This window comes from Poromitra crassiceps (genome assembly GCF_964638095.1).
Source record: "Poromitra crassiceps genome assembly, chromosome: 3".
In the NCBI taxonomy this organism is placed as follows: domain Eukaryota; kingdom Metazoa; phylum Chordata; class Actinopteri; order Beryciformes; family Melamphaidae; genus Poromitra; species Poromitra crassiceps.
Window position 1 is genome coordinate 36678867 of NC_139625.1, and position 18897 is coordinate 36697763.

Below are 18897 nucleotides of genomic sequence, written 5' to 3' on the forward strand. Positions count from 1 at the left end.
TGCAGACCTCGCGCTGGGGCAGATGCTATTATACTCAGAAAGTGATCAGCATGTATTGTACAATGTGAGAACAGCCCGTGAAAAGTCGCAATGAAACGCTATTATGTGCAGTACTGAGTGCGCTTTCACTCTCAAACGACCGCACATGAGCACATGAAGGAATCACCAAACTTGTTTTTACTGAAAGCCGTTTTACTTCTCAGCCCTGATTGCATACTCTGTGCTGCTTTTAATCTCTCTCAATAATGCTCTCAACACAACACATTTACTTGGTGAAATGACTAAAAACGGACAGTTGCAAATCAAAGTTTATAGCCTACCACATGGGTCAAGAAATGTGGCGAAAACACAGCTCAGTGTTCAGGGCTCAGTGGCTTGAAAGCGGCCATGTTTGGAGAGAAGCCGTGCGTTGCTCACGCTGTGAGAAATGAAATGTGGCACACGGCGAGCGCCCGACGGAGGTAGCGAATAACCACGGCCAACAAATTTACGTCATTTGACGCGCCCGGCCCTCGCTCCACCCCCGCGCCCTTCACGGCAGGGTGAGCATAATACAGCCTTTATGAAACACAAACCGTTTGACAAAGTGTCTTGTCCACCAGATGGATCACCAAAAGGCAAAGCTAAAAATAGAAACATACAGAGGGTGGGATGATGTGGGTGTGCTTACGTACCCATATGACACTGCAGATTTGGGCATAGAGCGGTGTCAGAGAGCGACGTGCTCATAAATGTCAGTCTAATGACTAATTGAGCTCACCTGCATGTGATTGCGGGCGCTGCCAGTGACTGTGGGGAAACTGTTAAAGTACAGAGCCGGGCGCCCAGCAGAGTCTTCTAGGGAACGCTGCATGGTGGATGCCATGGGGCACTCATATCGAGGGGTGGGTGCCATTCATAGTCGGTTAGGACTACCGGCTGCCAAGATAGCTAGTGAGCAGGGAAACTTAAAAGAGTGGTTAAAAGAGAAACAACTGTGTTCTCTACCCTTGTAGACCTCTGGTGGTACTCTGTGTATTATGTCTGTATTGTGTGTACATTGTGTGTACAGTGCACTGTGTGTACTGTATTGTATGTACATCCTTGAATACCTGGTCTCCAGCATCTAGTGACCTCCTTGTCAATACATTTGTATGTATAGCTTTGCTCATGTGGTTTTATATGCGAGTGTGTTTCTTTTTGGGTATGTCCTTTTGGGTTGTGTTTTGGTGTAGGAGTCGCCTGTGGACAGGTGTTGAAAATGAGCGTTCTGCTATAAACACTGTGTATCTGGTTCTTGTGCATACATGTATGTTACATCTCCAATGCTCTGTGATGTCCATATAAAATAAAATTAACCTAACCTAACCTAACTTTCCAGTGATAGGAAAAGTGCAGTCAGGGCCGGGGATCATAGGAGTGCCTTGCCGTTCCCTAGTGTACTGTGCAGGCTCCCTGTACGTGCCCAGGTGCAGCCGGAGAAGTTGCTCAAAGTTTTAAACTAATAATGTTCGATGTTAATTTAGTCTGTGTCTTAAGCCCCTTTTAGACTGGCCAAACATCCCACTAATATCCACAAACTAGTGCCATTTTCTTCAGTCTAAAAGTTTCCAAGCTGGGCCGTTTAGCCGATAGAGAGACCCTGCAAGTGAGGTGGGTTTTTATGTGGCGGTTGTGTTCCGGCTGGCGATATAAATCTTGCCGGTGGTCCAACCCGTGATTTTCTGTGCGTTGCCGCCGCTTTTCCAGCGTGAGTCAATATTCAGTTATTCCCACAGGCTGAAATTCGACTTTCTTGCCGAGAGAAAAGTGTCTCTCGTCATGCACGAGTGCATCCCACAAAGCTCACAAGCCCAGCCCCAGGCACATATCATGCGTTCCTTTATAACTTGGAACTGGTAATCTTACGACTTCAAAGGTCATGAGCTGGGACGGTGACGTCACCAGAGCTGGTATTTCATATTCCAAACTCGTAGGAGCCTCAGCAGCCTCGACCTCAAAAATCCAAGATGGTTGCGCCCCGCAACAACAGTAGTTAATCGTAGTAATGTTGTTTAGCACTTCTGTTTTGTTTGTGTCTCATTGAATCAGCTGTACACACAGCACTGCCTAACTTCTATCTGCGTGGACATGAGGCTGCAGCGTTTGTATGCTCAAAATGCCATGTTATCAACTGTTATTGCTAACAATGGCTAGGCTGGCTAACAAAACGGATGTGACGTCATTTAGCCTCCACCTCCCAGTTATTTTGCGATAAAGGAACACACGATTAGACTGCGTCAATTCAATTTAAATTTAGGTAACGCTTTAGAATACAGCCCGCAAATAAGCATGTAGTTATAGTATAACAACAGGGTTTAGGGCTGCAGTTATAGTCTAACTATGGGGTTTAAGGAGCGAATTAATACTTTAACTAGAGGGTAACAAGATCTGTACTTATGGTATAACAACGGGGTTTAAGGAGTGTAGTTATAGTATAACAACGGGGTTTAAAGAGTGTAGTTATAGTATAACTACGGGGTTTAAGGAGTGTAGTTATAGTCTAACTACAGGGTTTAAGCAGTAAAAAAATACTTTAACTAGAGGTTAACAAGATCTGTACTTATAGTCTAACTACGGGGTCGCGGGCTGTATTATGACGCAGGGGACCAATGTTTGTACTTATAGGGTAATTACGGGGTACCACACTGTACTTACAGGGTAACTACAGGGTTTAAGGAGTGTAGTTATAGTATAACAACAGGGTTTAAGGAGTGTAGTTATAGTATAACTACGGGGTTTAAGGAGTGTAGTTATAGTATAACAACGGGGTTTAAGGAGTGTAGTTATAGTATACTATAACTACACTCCTTAAACCCCGTAGTTATATATAACTACGGGGTTTAAGGAGTGTAGTTATAGTATAACAACAGGGTTTAAGGAGTGTAGTTATAGTATAACAACAGGGTTTAAGGAGTGTAGTTAGAGTATAACAACAGGGTTTAAGGAGTGTAGTTAGAGTATAACAACAGGGTTTAAGGAGTGTAGTTAGAGTATAACAACGGGGTTTAAGGAGTGTAGTTAGAGTATAACAACGGGGTTTAAGGAGTGTAGTTAGAGTATAACAACGGGGTTTAAGGAGTGTAGTTAGAGTATAACAACGGGGTTTAAGGAGTGTAGTTATAGTATAACAACGGGGTTTAAGGAGTGTAGTTAGAGTATAACAACGGGGTTTAAGGAGTGTAGTTAGAGTATAACAACGGGGTTTAAGGAGTGTAGTTATAGTATAACAACGGGGTTTAAGGAGTGTAGTTAGAGTATAACAACGGGGTTTAAGGAGTGTAGTTAAGAGTATAAGAACGGGGTTTAAGGAGTGTAGTTAGAGTATAACTACGGGGTTTAAGGAGTGTAGTTATAGTATAACTACATGCTTATTTGCGGGCTGTATTCTAAAGCGTTACCTAAATTTAATTCAACACTTTATTCCGGACACAGAGGCGGTCCATAGTACAGTACAATAAAAATAGAAAACTACTGTCAACTACGTCAAGTCAGCCGGAATGTAAGTAGGGCGTCCGCTTTGGCTCTTTCAAAATTAATCCCCGCGTTGTAACGTTCACATTTTGAGTAATGCTTTACAACTTCACTATTATGTAATCTTAACATCAAAATTAGTATTTTTATACAATGTTTGCTGCTTCGTTTGTTGAAACACCTTTTTCTCCTCCAACGTGCATCAGTGAGCTTCACTGATACTTGTTTAAATCACATCAGTTTGAAATTTTTACCCGGAAGTTTCCATTTTGTTTTGGCTGGTGGACAGCTGCATCTGGACAGCCGTGAGAGAAGAAGGGAAAAGGGAGGGGGAAGAGATAGCCTGCAGCGGTGGAGAAACGCAGATTGAGAGTGCAATCTAAAAGTTGAAAAGGCGATGTTGCTGCTGCTACCCCCTGCTGCTTTCCTGGGTAACAAAAACATGTGTACTAGTGGGACTTTTGATGTAAAAAAGGTATTATAGTCTTGTCGATACGTAGGGACAGTCATGCAATGCAAGCAAGGGGGGCAGCACGGGGACCCAGAAGCGGTGGAAACTCCCCATTCAAAACGATGAGCGCTACCCCCCACGCTAGCGTTGCGCAGCAACATCAGACCGGCAGTAACTCCAGAGTGTCCCTACGTATGTTATAATTTGGTTCAGCTTTTACAGGACATTATAGCAGGGGGGAAGATGGTTGGGTAGCTGGAGTGGGACTCTGTCAGCTGACCACACAGCCCTCAGTTGGTCAATCCCTTGGTCCCTGTGTGTTCTGAATCACGTGTGGTTCACGTCATTGAAGGTCTTTGCCTGCCAGTGTGTAGAGGCCGTCTATGGTTGGCTGTAGAGTGTGTGCCTGTTTGTAGTGATATGATCTTAGCTTTAACATTGGATGCCCTTGTGTGTAGTGGATAGCTGGGGGTTTGCATTGAGTGAGGGCGGAGTGTAGTTGGGGTCATTGTCTTCTCCCATAGTTATCCGATCCAGTCGGCATACTTGCTGTACATGCATTTCTAATAAAACATTGTATTTTTCTACTCTACGTGGTTGTTGTATTTTGATGTACTACCTCAGATCTCTGACTCCGGACCACACCGGTAAAAAGGTGATGCCAGCTACTTTGCTACACTGATTTGGGCTAAACCCTTATCATAAGGTTTATTACAATACTAAGCACACTGAAATGGAGCGATGGAGTTTGCCCCGGATAGGAGGTGGTTTACCTGGGGGTTGTTCAGGGATCCGATCAATGCTGCAGGTTGAGGGGAGGCAGAACTGGATCCCTGAAAAAAAGTGAGTGGGGTGGACATTCAGAAGAGTGGGCATATCTGCCCAAACACGCAACCTATACTCACAGAACAGAGAACAGTGGCATACTTAAATTGTATCCATGGTTTTGTTGTGTTTGCAGGAGTATGGGAACCCTCCTGTACAGTAAGATGTAGCCTACAGCATTTTCTTTCTTTCAGAGGTACACAGTAACCTTTTCACAAAAGGTATCAATATTGATACTAGTACAGATACTTTCCTTCAAGAATGCTAAAAATGTGAAAGAAAATGTCACGATAACCTTGAATGCAGTTTCTCATTGCAAAGTTTCTATCATGAAAGTTATTTTCCCTTTAAGATATGCATAGATTCATGGGGATTTCTTATACAAAATATTAAAGAGCATGTGAGTTTATTCCCATTTGATTTGACCCAGTAATTACCAGCCACGACAGTGTTGGCTGCTATTATTTTCACCTTGTGAGTCTGTGTGTGTGTGTGTGTCTGTGTGTGTGTGTGTGTGTGTGTGTGTGTGTGTGTGTGTGTGTGTGTGTGTGTGTGTGCGCATGCGTGCGTGCGTGCGTGTTTGTGTGTCTCATCATGGCAAACTGTGGTTCGGGAGACATCTATTGTGGCGGGAACTACCACAGAAGCGGTTTTGAGTACTTTGCCAGGTGTTATATGTCTGTGTGGACAGATTTTGCGAACGTGGTAGTGTCAAAACCGTGCAAGATACAGTCACGAAATTGTACACGTATGTAGTTGACATCAAAATGAAGACCAAGTTTGAATATGGGCGTGATCCGAGCAAGGGGGCAGACCCTTCCACATTGCCCTCCTACTTTACACCCCTGGCCCACATTCTATTTAAGTTGCGGGCATCACGGCTGGTGTGATCCCATCAAAAGATGGTCTGTAGTTGGAGATTTTTTTTAATCATGGTTATATAACCCCATTTAACCCCCCTAAAAGACGAGCTGAACCCAAGTGGCGCGAGGGTCGGCGATGTATCAGACTGAAAAACAAATCTTGCCTGAGATGACAGAGGGTGAGAGGTGGGCCATAGCGTGTCAATGATTTGATTCGACAATTCTGGGGACTGGATTTGGCGTTGGCCAATCCTGCCGTGTTCTGCCCCCAAATCGAGTGGGATTCAGCGTGTTGTGGCGCTACGTGAGTGGGAGCCGCAGGGAGCTGAGGAACTGGCTGCCTCCGCGTGTAGCGCTGTTTGAAAGCCGAGGCAAATGTGCCGCCTGCTGGCCTGGGGCCGGTTGCACCAACTGGTCTTAACTATGCCTGGTCGTAACTCCTACGTCGGTCTTAGTTAAGACCATGGACTTACGCCTGTTGCACCAACACAGCTTATGTCTGGTCTTAACTATGCTGGTCGTAGCAATGCGCGTCCATGTGAATTGCCAGGGAATGCACCCTGATTGGATGTGTTGCAAAAAATGTGCCGAGTCGCGAGCTGCTTGGAGCACTGTGCCACTACGCTCTCTCAGCCACTACTGTAAAACACCCTCCCTCCTCCCACCGTCCCTCGCTCCGGGGGAAAAATGGCAGCTATTGAGCCAGAAAGACAGTCTGAATGAAATTGAATGTAACGTTCCCAATTCTATGTATTAACTTCTAAAAAACTAACGGCAACATTTTGGAAGGCTAAGCCACACAACTAGTTAGTTATAATCTAACGTCGTGCTTTCAAAGACGGCGAACTGGCGGTGTTATGACGATGACGGTCAAAAAGGTCTCCGCGGAGATCTCTGTTACAGGCAGGCTCTACGCCTCCTCCTGACCAGGCGTAGGAGTTACGCCTGGTCGTAGTGAAAATAAGGCTTAAGCCGTCTTGGTGCAACCGGCGTAGCTGTTAGGTCGTAAAGTTACGACCAACTTAGCTTAAGACCAGTGTAAGACCAGTTGGTGCAACCGGCCCCAGGAATGTCCGAGGGACCGGGGTAAGACCCGCAGACATTAACGTTATTCCTGGAATGCGAGTTTAACGAACCAGTTACATGTCTTTGCATTCTACATTAAATTAAGACATTACCGTTTGCTTTATTTTGTATGTTACATACTTATTGGCCAAGCTATTAGTTTGTTTATGGGCTAGAAATTCTGCCAGGTTACAGGCAGTAGGCGGCCATTTTCTCCTTCATTCTCCTCAAAATGAAGATTGATTGACAGCTGCCATGTCGTGAGATGATTGGTTGAAACGGGGTAGAAATTTGATAGTAGCTGACACCATGCTATTCATAGCTTTCAAGGGGCGTTACGTGCTGCCGGGAACGCCCACCTGACGGTCAAACAGTACTGCTAAGTACTGTTTGAGCGGACGACAGCACAGGCATCACTACAGTATCTTCTCTTTTAGCAATAGTCTCACTAATCCCACAGTGGTTTACCTGCTTTTGAGATCTGCAAAAAATAGTTTGCTTCTGTCTCACCCGTTCTCCCTCTCTCTTCACACGCGACGAGGGCTGTGCTCTCTCTCCACAACATTATAAAAACGAGTCCGCACTCCGCACGCAGTTTGTTGTGAAACAATTTCTCCGAACTGCCATGTGTTGGACAGTAACGTTAACGATAGTTCGGTTTGTTTGAAGTGCCCAAAACGTGCAGTTTGTTTAGATATCGTTCTTTTTCAACGCTTGATAGATGGTCTAAATATTCCTGACTGGAAACTGGTGGAAAAAGCCCGCTTTTTGCTGGAGCTGCGTCTGGTCAGTGTTCAGCGCCATTGTTGTTTTGAGTTTTGACCGCCAGAATGGGCGTTCCTTGTACTTACGTAACGCCCCTTGAAAGCTATGAATAGATTACAGTTATGAATGAAATCCTGAAAAATTAACTTTTGATGTGAAAAAGTGTGAAAGTGTGAATTTCTTTTGCATACATTATTAACTTGGTGCACCCAGGTATGTGGAAAAAAAAATTGGGGTTCAGCTCGTCTTTAAACTATATCAAGTTCACAAATAATGAAAACGGATGTACACAGAGAGAACAAACCAAGTATTATTCTAGAGCAGTTTTCTTGCAAGCCATGGTTATTGGCTTTAGTAACACCACATCAAAAACGCTGCAATGTCAAACATAACAAACGAATATAGCAGCATGCATGGAGAGGAATGAATTTAGTCTATCACAGAATGTGATGGACTAATCTTGCTTGGGGTCCTTCAAAATAACTCCACATACTATAGAAAGTGTAGAAAGCAATGTCTCAAAATGTAAAACAAAAACTGCATGAGATTAAGTCTTTTCACAACAAAGCAGGTTCTATGTTCAACTAAACAACAGCTACAGCTCAGGATCTCTCTAAAAATAATAATTACACTTTTGTCTTTGGCAATATCTTCTATTGCAAGAATGGAATGAATCCTGATGCAGTTTCTCTTTTTGGATTTTTGGACAAGACATAATATTGCAGTATGGGCTAAACTACAGTATGGGCTCTTTGTGGATGACAATCTTTGTAATGTAAATGTTAACATGTCAGGGAGCCAGAGAGGGAAAAGTAAGTGATTTTATGTTGGTGAAATGAGCAAAATGAATACGACAATAGAACCTAATTAACTTTCCACCCCTTTGAAACGCCTTTACATTCAGTCAATTTAGCAAACTTTCATAAAGTGTACATTTTCACTTCACTTCAGTTCAGTTCAAAACAACATAGGAAAATCCTTTTCTGAAAACTCACAGATGCTCTTTTGAAAGATGATTTTTGTTCTGTTTATTAGAGCACAGAGTTCAGTGGGCGATTTCATATAAAGTCCATCAAGTGGACAGATACTGTAGCACAGATATCTCTTGTGATTTGCCTGGCTTTCTAGCTGTTCATTGCTGGTAGCAGAATTGTCATTCTGTGTCATGGTTTGTATGTAGGCTCTTTTCCTGACACTACCAAAATGAAAACATGAATGGAACCAAATACTTACAGTGAGGCATTGTAAATATGAAATAAACAAAATCAGTCATAAACATGCACCATTACACCATAATTTTCACCATTCAGTGTCACACATAATCTTATAAAACAGTCTCTCAATAACCTGCAGATTCTTTTCATGAGAGAACACATCTCATCATTTCATTACACTTAAGTCCCAATAGCATTACATTCTCAGTCTTTGATTCCTGAGCATGAAGATATCTTACAGTAAAAAATATGATATCACCTCTCAGTAGTCTATCACACAGCTCCCAAAAGAGTCTCTGAAAAAATAAGTGTTTACTGTCACCTTTGTCGAATCCACTGACTGAAGTACACGAGTCCATCCAATGTTTGAAAGAGGAACATTGTACTTGAAATGAACAGTACTATAGGAACTATCTTGGAAGATAATCAGTGTTGACAGCTGCTTCAGGGAAGTTCATACTGCTTGCTTCATAAGTGGTTTTGAAGCATAATTGTACAGTATTTTGACACCACTGATTGTTCCTCACATTTCTGATATACGGTACAATCCATGAACTAGTTGCTGCTGCTACCAACGCAGTCCCCCTCCCCCCCCAGAATGAGATTATTGCAGGTTTGTGTGTGGTGTGGTGTTGTCCTTGTCCTGAATACAGATGACCACAAGACATTTAGATGTGCAGTTTGCTCTTCTGTGCACTGGTAGCTACAAAACATGAGCTATAAAGATACTTTGAGCTACATTTTGTCTGCTGAGATTGAGGTATGATTTCACAGAGTAAGGGACATGTATGTGATTTCTGCACTGTTGTACTCATATCTCCCACTCCATAGTTCCACACTGGCACTCCTGCGCATTGATTGTGGTTCGTGGACCTTCTTCTGCCACCTGTTCCACAGAAAACCCTGCTCACATGAGGACCTCTCTGGGTCCTCTATTTCCCCAAATCCCCCATAGTCCTGGGATACACCCATACACCCAAATGGTTCTTCTATCATATCATCCATGGATGTCAGGTCCAGTGATGGTATGTGCATGTCTTCGGGATCAGGTGGTGATGGATCAAAATCTAGTGGATGTGGATCTGAATAAGTCGGTGAAACTAGTTCTGTGGGTTCAACGTCTGTGTCCAGTGAAGCCTCTGGGTCAGGAGATACTGAACTAGGAGGGGATATTGTTACAATGACTTGTGGTTGTGAGTCTTCATAGAATTCAGTGGCTAAGTGATACTCCATAGCTGGATCCAAACAGATTGATTTTGATGATTGTAAAGGATCAACTGGGCACACACTGGCAGGATCCACAGTGGGTAGGGGTGAACCTGGACAATCTGATTGGTAGAGGGATGGATCTAAATCCATTGTATTAGATGGAGAGTCAACACTCAGGTCCAATGGCTCTGGTTCAGGGTCCATGAACACTGAGTCGAGATCATCTTGGTCAAAGGAGGTCAGCATGACTAAGTCAAAGTGAACAAGATCAGTGTGATATATAGGGGTGGTATCAAGTGGCTCTGGAAGGGGTGGCCACTCTGGTTCTTGGGAGTCTGTGTTTGGTTGAGCATGTACTGAATCAGATGCTAAGGTTGAGTCTAAGGTCATTGGCTCTGAAAGGGGGTCAGGTGGATCATCTGGAAGGGTGATAATGTGATCTGTATTTATGTCATTTGGACTTGCAGGGGAGTCAGTGTCAGGGTACTCTGTCACCACAATAGAGGGACATTGGTTGTCTGGCTCTATATCAGAAGGTATACCAGTAGCAAGATCAAGTTTAGATGTATCGCTTGGACAGACTGTGACTGGATCTTGATTAATGGGCTCAGATGAAGTGGGTGAGTCCACTGGTTTTGGTTCTGATCCTACTGGGTTCAAATGTTCCACGTCATCTAATCCTGGATATGGAGAACATGCAGTAACTGGGTCTGGAGACACTGGATATGGCTTGTCCACAGCGATGGGTTCCGGGGACTCTGGATCTGATGTCAACTCATAACCATGTTCCTCTGGCGGAGACACAGTAACTACAGGAACTGGATATGGTAGGAGTATCTTATCTATGTCACATGCTTCTGAGTTTGGGGATTTCACAGCCTCTAGGTGAGATGGTTCACTATCTGAATGGGGCACATTAGCTTGGTTTCCAGAGATTAGTTCTGGAGTGATTTGTGTGTCTTGGTCCATTTTCACTGAATCTTGAGGGCTTTCGATGGCTGATTCTACTGAAGGTGGCACTATGGAATGAGTGGTGAGAGGCTCAGAAGTGACCACATCTGGTGAATTCACTTTGTCATGGTCTAGCATTTCTGATGAGGGCACAGTAGGCACATCTAAAGGTGTTGGCTCTGGTGGGATTGTTTTAACAGAACCTGGAAGTAATGGATCTAGAGAAAGTGGTATCGCACTTTCCACATACATTGATTGTGGGCAGGCAAGAATGCTTGGGTCCATAGAGAGTTGTTTTGGCAGATGCCTGCGGGCCCCTGCATTCTTCTTCTGTTCCTCCTTCTCTTCTGGACAATTGACAGCTGCATCAGCAGTGCTTTGCCGGACCAGGACCTTGCTCCTGGCCTGGGTCCCCACAGACACTTTAGATACCTGGGGTTTCTTCTCTCTAGCCCCTCCAGTGAATCTCTCTGTCCCAGAGGCTCCAAGCCCTCCTCCCCCTACCCCCCCGCCTAAACCGACTCCTGTTCCAGCTGCCACGTTGCCACCTTGGGGAGACCACGTGTTGTAATGCTGCGTGAAAGTATTGAAATTACTGTTGAAAGCACGCAGCTCTGAACAGAGGTCCCTCCTAAGTTCAGCTAGCTCTCGGCGCATGGCTGAGACTTCTTCCTTCCACTGCATGCTGATAGCTGCAGCCAAGGTAGCTGACTCTTTGATACTGGCCTGGATGGCTTTTGGTGAGGGTCGCTCTGGGGCATAAACACTAGATCTGGGAGACCTGAAGAGGCTTGGAGAAACAGGTGGTCCAGACAGAGGTTTGGCTGTAGCCCCCAGGCTATCTTGCTGGTAAAGCCTGTCTCTTCTGATGGGGCAGCCTAGATCATCATGAGCCAAAGGGACTGTGTCTGCCAAGTCCTCACGTACACAGGCCCGGTCAGGTAAACAAGAGTCTTCCTGCACATAATTTCTGTCTGGAAGACAAATGTAAATATGTATCTGTAATATGGCCACAGGTGTGAGCAGCTGGAGAGAATGTGCTTTTCATAGCCACAAAGCAGTAACATCAAGTCATGCACTGAATGCCATGAGTCAAAATAAGATAGTAATAATAATAATAATAATAATAGTAAAAACATCTTCAGCCATTAAAATCTTATAGTTATTGCCCCATTTAGCTCACCTTTATAAATGTATTTTCCCCAACTGCAGAGAACAATAAAGATTTTTTAAAACTCCTCATTACAGAGTGTTTGTTGGAAACCAACACAACTCTGAAAAAGCATTCCCATTTTGACTCATTTGTGATAATGGTTTACACTGCCTTCTCAATCTTAATTTGTAGCATGCATTCTTAACATCTTTTCAATGCACAAAGCTGAAATACCCAGCTCCTGAAACACATCACAGAGAACGGACAATACTTCAAGTAAAAGAGGTATCAGAACAATCGTTGTATGCATGCTTTTCTGCTTTCAGTTGGAGGTAAACAAATGTGTACTTTGTGCAATGAAAAGAGGCAAAGATGAGCAGAGCTTCCAAACCTTTCCCCACCAATCAGGAAGTACAGTATGAACCCTATTGAAAATGTGAGGTCCAATTTGACCTATCAATTCCAAGTATAGTAGTACCAATTGCCCCATGTCCAAAATGGTGGTAAAATCCATCATATACCAAACTCTGTCCTGAAAATGCAAAAATATTTGAGTTTACTGAGAAAGCAGTGTAAGCAAAGTAACAGTAACAGTTGATAGGTATGAATTATCATCATTATCATCATAAGCACATCTCCAGATGGCCACACCTCAGCTATATCCCTCCCTATCATGGTCCAACCAGTGTCCTTAGTTCTTGAATCTACTGTGGGAAGAGATGGAATCCATTCTGACTTCTTTTGTAGACACCTTTTCTTCTTTCCTTCGAACATTCTTCCTCTGTACATGGACGTATTGTTTCCTCTGTGAATCCAGCAATCAATATCGGAATTGTTGAAACCACCAGCACTTTACAATGTATAACCAAGGCTCATCATCATAAATATGCATGTGTCAGCGGAGTAGGTTTGGATTTATTGTGAGGTTTGTATTATGTGATATGTGACTAACAAGTGTGAGTGTTTCTTCAGCTATTGGTACTGTATGTTCAAAGTCAGTGTTAATCTACATGAATCAATTTCTACGTCTAGACACAACAATATGCATTTCTTTAATGTGACCTCAATGTTTGTAAACATAAACTCAAGACCTTTGCAATGATACAAAAATAATCTGTTTGAAGTGAAGTGAACAATTTGTGGGAGAAGAAACTTTATGGAGTATGTGGTGGCATTTAAGTATTTTTAGTTTGCAAGAAAATAATTCATGTCTTGTTCATTTCACGATTTCTCTGCCCAATTTTCAGTCAAGCCGTGAGCACAATCACAAGTGCAACCATGTTGCGTCATGAAACAAGGCAGATATTCAAAGTATAGAGGAAAAAGCACTCATGTCCTTAATCTGATGTGAATTTGACTCCAGACAGTGTCCCTTCATGTTTTTCAATAGGGTTCATAGCTTTACTCTCTGATGCATCCAATGGATGAGCAGATGAATCACTGTATCCACAATACAGCAGGATGAATTGGCACAACTCACAAGCTGAAGCTACATTAATCATATTATGTCCATCAAAACAATGGACACATACAAGAGTGATTCATGCAAAGACATGGAGTTGTTTGACAGTATGTCAAGTTTGTATTATCTGTTCTATATTTGTATCCATTACTACACATATCAATGCCAAATGTAAGCTTTTGGTGTCAACATGTCGGTACTTAAGCGAACAGAAATACCAATAAGCAGTATGATTGTACTGTACAAATGATGTCCAATGAGATAATGTCCAATTGCCCTTACCTGTGGTGGACCTGATGGTGGAGGTGACAGTGGAGGCGGCCATAGTGGGGATGCAGTCATCGTCCTGAGAGTAGCCAGCCTGGATGGCCCGCAGGTAGCTGTGGCTTCTTGTTCGAAAGCAGCCGGGCAGGTCCAGAGCCTCCATGGCCTGCGATTCCACCTCGCTGAACACCGACTCACAAACCGACTCAAACTGGCCATTTATCTCTGTCTCACTCACCTGTGAGAGACAAAAGCCATAGGCATCTTAGTGAGCTTGCTTTTGTTGTTGTTGTTGTTGTTGTTTGTTTCGTTTACTGGGAGAAATTAATTGGGTGGTTGTAAAGGTTGACATTGTGTTCTCTGTCTTTTTCTTTTAGAGCAAAACAAAAGCAACAAAACAAAACGGGCCTGCTTCTCAAATCAAAGGGAGTGCACATTGCAAAAGTGTTACAATAGGCAAAGCCTGCGGAGGAGAGATGTGTTTTTAAAATGCCATGAAAAAGTATGGGTTTTGTGAGTATTGCCTGGAAATTGTTTTGTCATATTTCCACACAATGCATGACCTTTTATTTGGGCTTATTCTATTTGCTGCAGTAGTCTTTGCACTGTCTAAAAGAAAATCATTCAACGGGATGTGAATTTGGATTAAATCAAGGTCATATTGTGCAGTGAATGAGAGAGTAGCCTGAGAGAATGCTTCTTGATCTTGACTGTTCCATGATTATTAGTAAATTCCCCAGATGTGTATCTTATCGAGGTATTATTGACCAGGTAAAAATTGTGTAGAAAATGTTTGATTGTTAACACCCCACTCCCATTTGAGAATATTGCGAATGAGAATGGAAGATAACAATCTGGTATCTGGTAATTGCTCGTTAAGGCAGAGACAGAGTGGAATTAGTAGGAGACTCTGGACAAATCAATACACCTCTCTTTTAAGGCCATTTAGTGCATTTACATAAACATGTGGAATGAACTGCCGTACTTGTATATAACATAATTAATGATAATAATAATAATAATAATAATTGATTGGATTTATATAGCGCCTTTCTAGACACTCAAATCGCTTCACATATCAGGGGAGGGAGGGGGAGGGTGAATTGCAATTGTAGCTGAAGTGCAATCATAGCAACAGGATTATTTGGGTTTTAAAGAATAATTTAATTTGGTGGAACATTTTTTACTTTTAGCATGAATACCTATACATCAATTCACAATCAATTAGTCAACCCTCCAATATTAGGCTTTGCTGTCCTGGGGATCCATGGTCACTCATGACCAATGTTGATGCTTTTCCCCCCACTTTCAAGCTCCCCCTTTCCTCTCCCACTTCCTTGTTATTGAGATGAATACAAATAATACAAAATGAATTTTCCATGTGACCATTGACTAATTTATAATATGTATGTATTAGAAGTATAGATTTTCAAAATGAAAGCAAGTGAGTGACATGACTGCAGTTAGTATTTGTGTGGTTGACTTTATATCTCATATGGAGCTATCAGTGCTCACATGTAAGTAGAAATGTTCTACCAAAGTGAAATGTCATTTTAAATTAAGATATGATTCTGATACAGGTCAGTCTGCTCTCGGGTCTCTACAGTAGGGGTTCACAAGCCTTCTCATGTCACAGACCCCCATACCCATTAGATCACAGACCTAGCCTGATATCATGTCACAGACTCCCATACAGACACATTAGACCACAGACCTAGCCTGATCTCATGTGACAGACCCCCATACAGACACATTAGACCACAGACCTAGCCTGATCTCAGACTGAAATGTCAACTCGTTACACTCCATTTCCATCATACCATTTCAGAATCAGCCAAAACTCAACTCAGTGGAGTGGGCGGATTTGAAGATCTGGACCCAGGCAACCACAGACAAGATTTTGTTTTGGCGATGGGAATTTTTGTTGTTGTTGTTGATTCAGTACTGAGTTATACAACTGCATTGCACATAGAGAGATACTGTAATAGTGGTGAGAGTGAGTTTAGCATATTCATTCTTAATTAATTTCGTAATTGACATAATGTCCAGTGAATTAAATGAGTGAGATTAAACTATTCCTCGTTTTGCTAGGGAATCCATGGAATTCCTTCAGGGATCCTTGGGGGACCCTGGACCCCTGCTCTGCAGAACAAGCTAACATCCCAAAATAGCTCCCAACTGGAAAGGTGCAGACTCACCTGGCTCACTTGGCTAACACAGCTAGCCTGACTGAGGGTACTGACGGCCCGCATATAGCTCTGGTTCCTGGAGCGAAACTTGGGCGAGTTGTAGTTGGCAGAGGGATCCAGGGCAATGCTAGGGTGCATGTCCCTGGTGGCCTGCAAGTGGTAGCTCTGACTGAACAGAGAGAGAGGGAGACAGAGGCAGGGAGTGAGACTATACAGTCATGACTGAACAGAGAGAGAGGGAGACAGAGGCAGGGAGTGAGACTACAGTCATGACTGAACAGAGAGAGAGGGAGACAGAGGCAGGGAGTGAGACTACAGTCATGATGTTGGCTTAAGCAAGTCAATTAAATATAATTTAACTCATAAACAAGTAATTGTGGCCACAGGTGTCGCACAATGCCAAAAACAATTAAGTGTTATTAAGGGCAGTGGGCTTCCTCTGGGCAACCTGAACTTCAGAGAGACTGATTATGACACCGCCTCTCCCAAGAGGGGGGGGGTCAACTAAATCCTCAGCGCTGTGTTCAACAGGGCAATTCAATTTCTATTGTGCTGCAACATCCAATCAATGTTTGGAAATGAGGAGGGAAATGCAAATGAGGAGCTAGTTAGTGAGCAAGCACTTCAGACTGAGCGCCCCGGTGTCTGCCAGGTCAATTAACACCCCAGAAGGGCCAGAAAGAGGTTGAGAAAACCATGCCTGGTTAGAAATCTGCTAGAGAGAGGAGAAAGGGAAAGAGTTAGGGGGAGAGAGATGCTATAAACTAAATGATACTGGGTGGAGCACATTAGGAATACCAAAGTGAGGCCCCCGTTTGCCAGATCAATTTCGAATGTCAGACAAGGATGAGTAAGCAGTTTCTGAGTTTTTTTAAGAGAGAGAGAGAGAGAGAGAGAGAGAAACGCTAGTGTTTGGCAAGGAAAATGCCAGCGTGATTAAAAGTCCCCCAATCCATCTTGCCATGTCATAGCAAGGCGCTGTGCATTTGCAAAGTACTATCAACCTTCTGAACAATCAAAGACATCCTAGAGCAGAGATATGCAGAGTTTACAAACGCACCTGAATGGAGCGGCAGCAGATTTTCTGAAGCACTAATTTCACTGTAAATGCGGATAAGGCCTATCTCTAGATTAATCTGGTCCATACTTGCATGGTCCACATCTCAAAACCTCTACGTAACTATGCTGCTTTCAGCTTTAATATAAGAAAGTCATTTGAGTCTATGCTGGTATAATGTGTAGCAGTGAACCAGATCATATCCTGTATATTGTGTTTAATCGAGCCATAAGCTTGAACCGTGTGAGGAGATTGCCCCAGGTGACCTCTCATTGACTGGTCTTGAGTGTTTGCTCTGTGAGGCGTCCATATTGAGTACGTCAGCAGGGCAGCGAGCCAGCTGGCTCAGGCATCTGACCACTGCAACATGGCAGCCACAGAGAGGGGAGGGGAGGGGAGGCGCCGAGCCTGTATTCACCTTAAGTCTGCAGCAAAACTGGTGATGTAGTTACGCATGTCACTGTTGATTTTATCCAAGCGGTAACAGCTGTGGGTAGAGAAGAGAAGAGAGTTACTGGCTCCCCCAAGTGGGAGTTCGATGGAGGTGTGGAGGGTGCGTAACGTCACTGGGCACAAGTCCGATGGAATTGGCTCTGTATGGCACTTGAGGCACAATGAATGTTTGCTTGGGATTTTTCACCAAAGTGCTGCAAACATTAGGGTGATACAATATGACCAATATGGCCCTCTTGTAATGATATAAGTGGTGAAATGTCACAGTCACATTTAGTTGCCTGGTCATGGCGATGTCTTACAAATGAAACATATACACTACATACAAGCAACATAATGAGGTTTTGACAGATAACAGTCTGTAACTGTCCACGATCACTAATATGAAGAGCAGTAAAGTGGGTGCATGTCATTTAAATGATAATACAGCACTACATGATGAAATACTGTACAGAAGCCAATAAAAGAAGAGTTCATTTGTAAAAACAGGTAAACGCCATTCTTAAAATGAACAAACATCTGTTTGATACTCCCTGGTGTGCGCATAGAAAACATTATTGAGGTGATTTATGTGACAATTATCAGATGAATATGTTTTAGGTATGATTGATAATAAAAAAGTACAAAAATAAATAAATTACAGTATAAATACTTCAATATATAAAATAAAATTATTAAAAATCCAAACAGAGATACCTGTTTTTGCAAAATGAACTCTTACATCAAATCACAAATTATTTCCTAGTGGCTAATTAGAGGTAGGCCTACATGCCGAAGAAAACTTCTGAACGTTGTTCCTTGAACAATGAAACTTAGTCAAGCTTTTAGCTGACATCAGATAAAAGTGCACTGACAGAGGCATCAATTGTGTTTTACTTTGCCCACCTCTGCTATGTAGAGATGCCTATTATTGTCAGCTGAGCGACGGGAAGCTGTTTTGAGAAAAAGCGCTAGCCCCGTTATCAACTCTGCCAGACAAATTTCCTCTTATATCTCTGATTGTAGCTAATGCACTTCTATTGTTGGCCAATATGAAGCTAGCAGATGATGAGAATCTCACTCTACCCCACTCTGCCTGCTTTCATCTAGCCAGTGAATGTCTTCTTTCAGTGGTTAAACAAAGTCCTGCCTCGACAATAGTGGTTGTGCACAGAATTATGTGGAGAACGAGGCGAGGAAAGTCATTTGGTGGCGCATATTGGGGAAGGACAATGCTGAAGCATGAAAAAGGAGCATTGCAGGGGAGGAAAGTGAATTTGCAAAAAAATGGGTTAACGCTAACGAATGCATTAAGAAGGTTGAGTGATGGGGCCGCACAATGGCACTTAAAGGAACACTCCGCTGATTTTCAACCAGCTTTGGGATCATGTCTATGTTCCCCGGGTTCTATGTTCCCCGGGTTCTATATTCCCCGTTTTTCACTAACCCTAAACCTAACCTCCTCCAGACCCTAACCCAAAACCTAACCTCTCCCACCCCCCACG

At 43.1% G+C, this 18897-nt stretch overlaps 1 protein-coding gene across 1 annotated transcript in view; it reads right to left on the reverse strand.

The window, feature by feature from the left end:
- The window catches only part of dlgap2a (discs, large homolog-associated protein 2a), a gene marked incomplete at its 3' end in the record, with an annotated part of 386637 nt that overhangs the window by 38362 nt on the left and 329378 nt on the right, over nt 1-18897 (reverse strand). The window contains exons 5-6 of the mRNA XM_083633008.1: nt 15922-16072; nt 13733-13952 (exon numbers count right to left, since the gene is read on the reverse strand). Coding sequence (XP_083489134.1) covers nt 13733-13952; nt 15922-16072 — 371 coding nt within the window. The remainder of the gene's footprint in view (nt 1-13732; nt 13953-15921; nt 16073-18897) is intronic.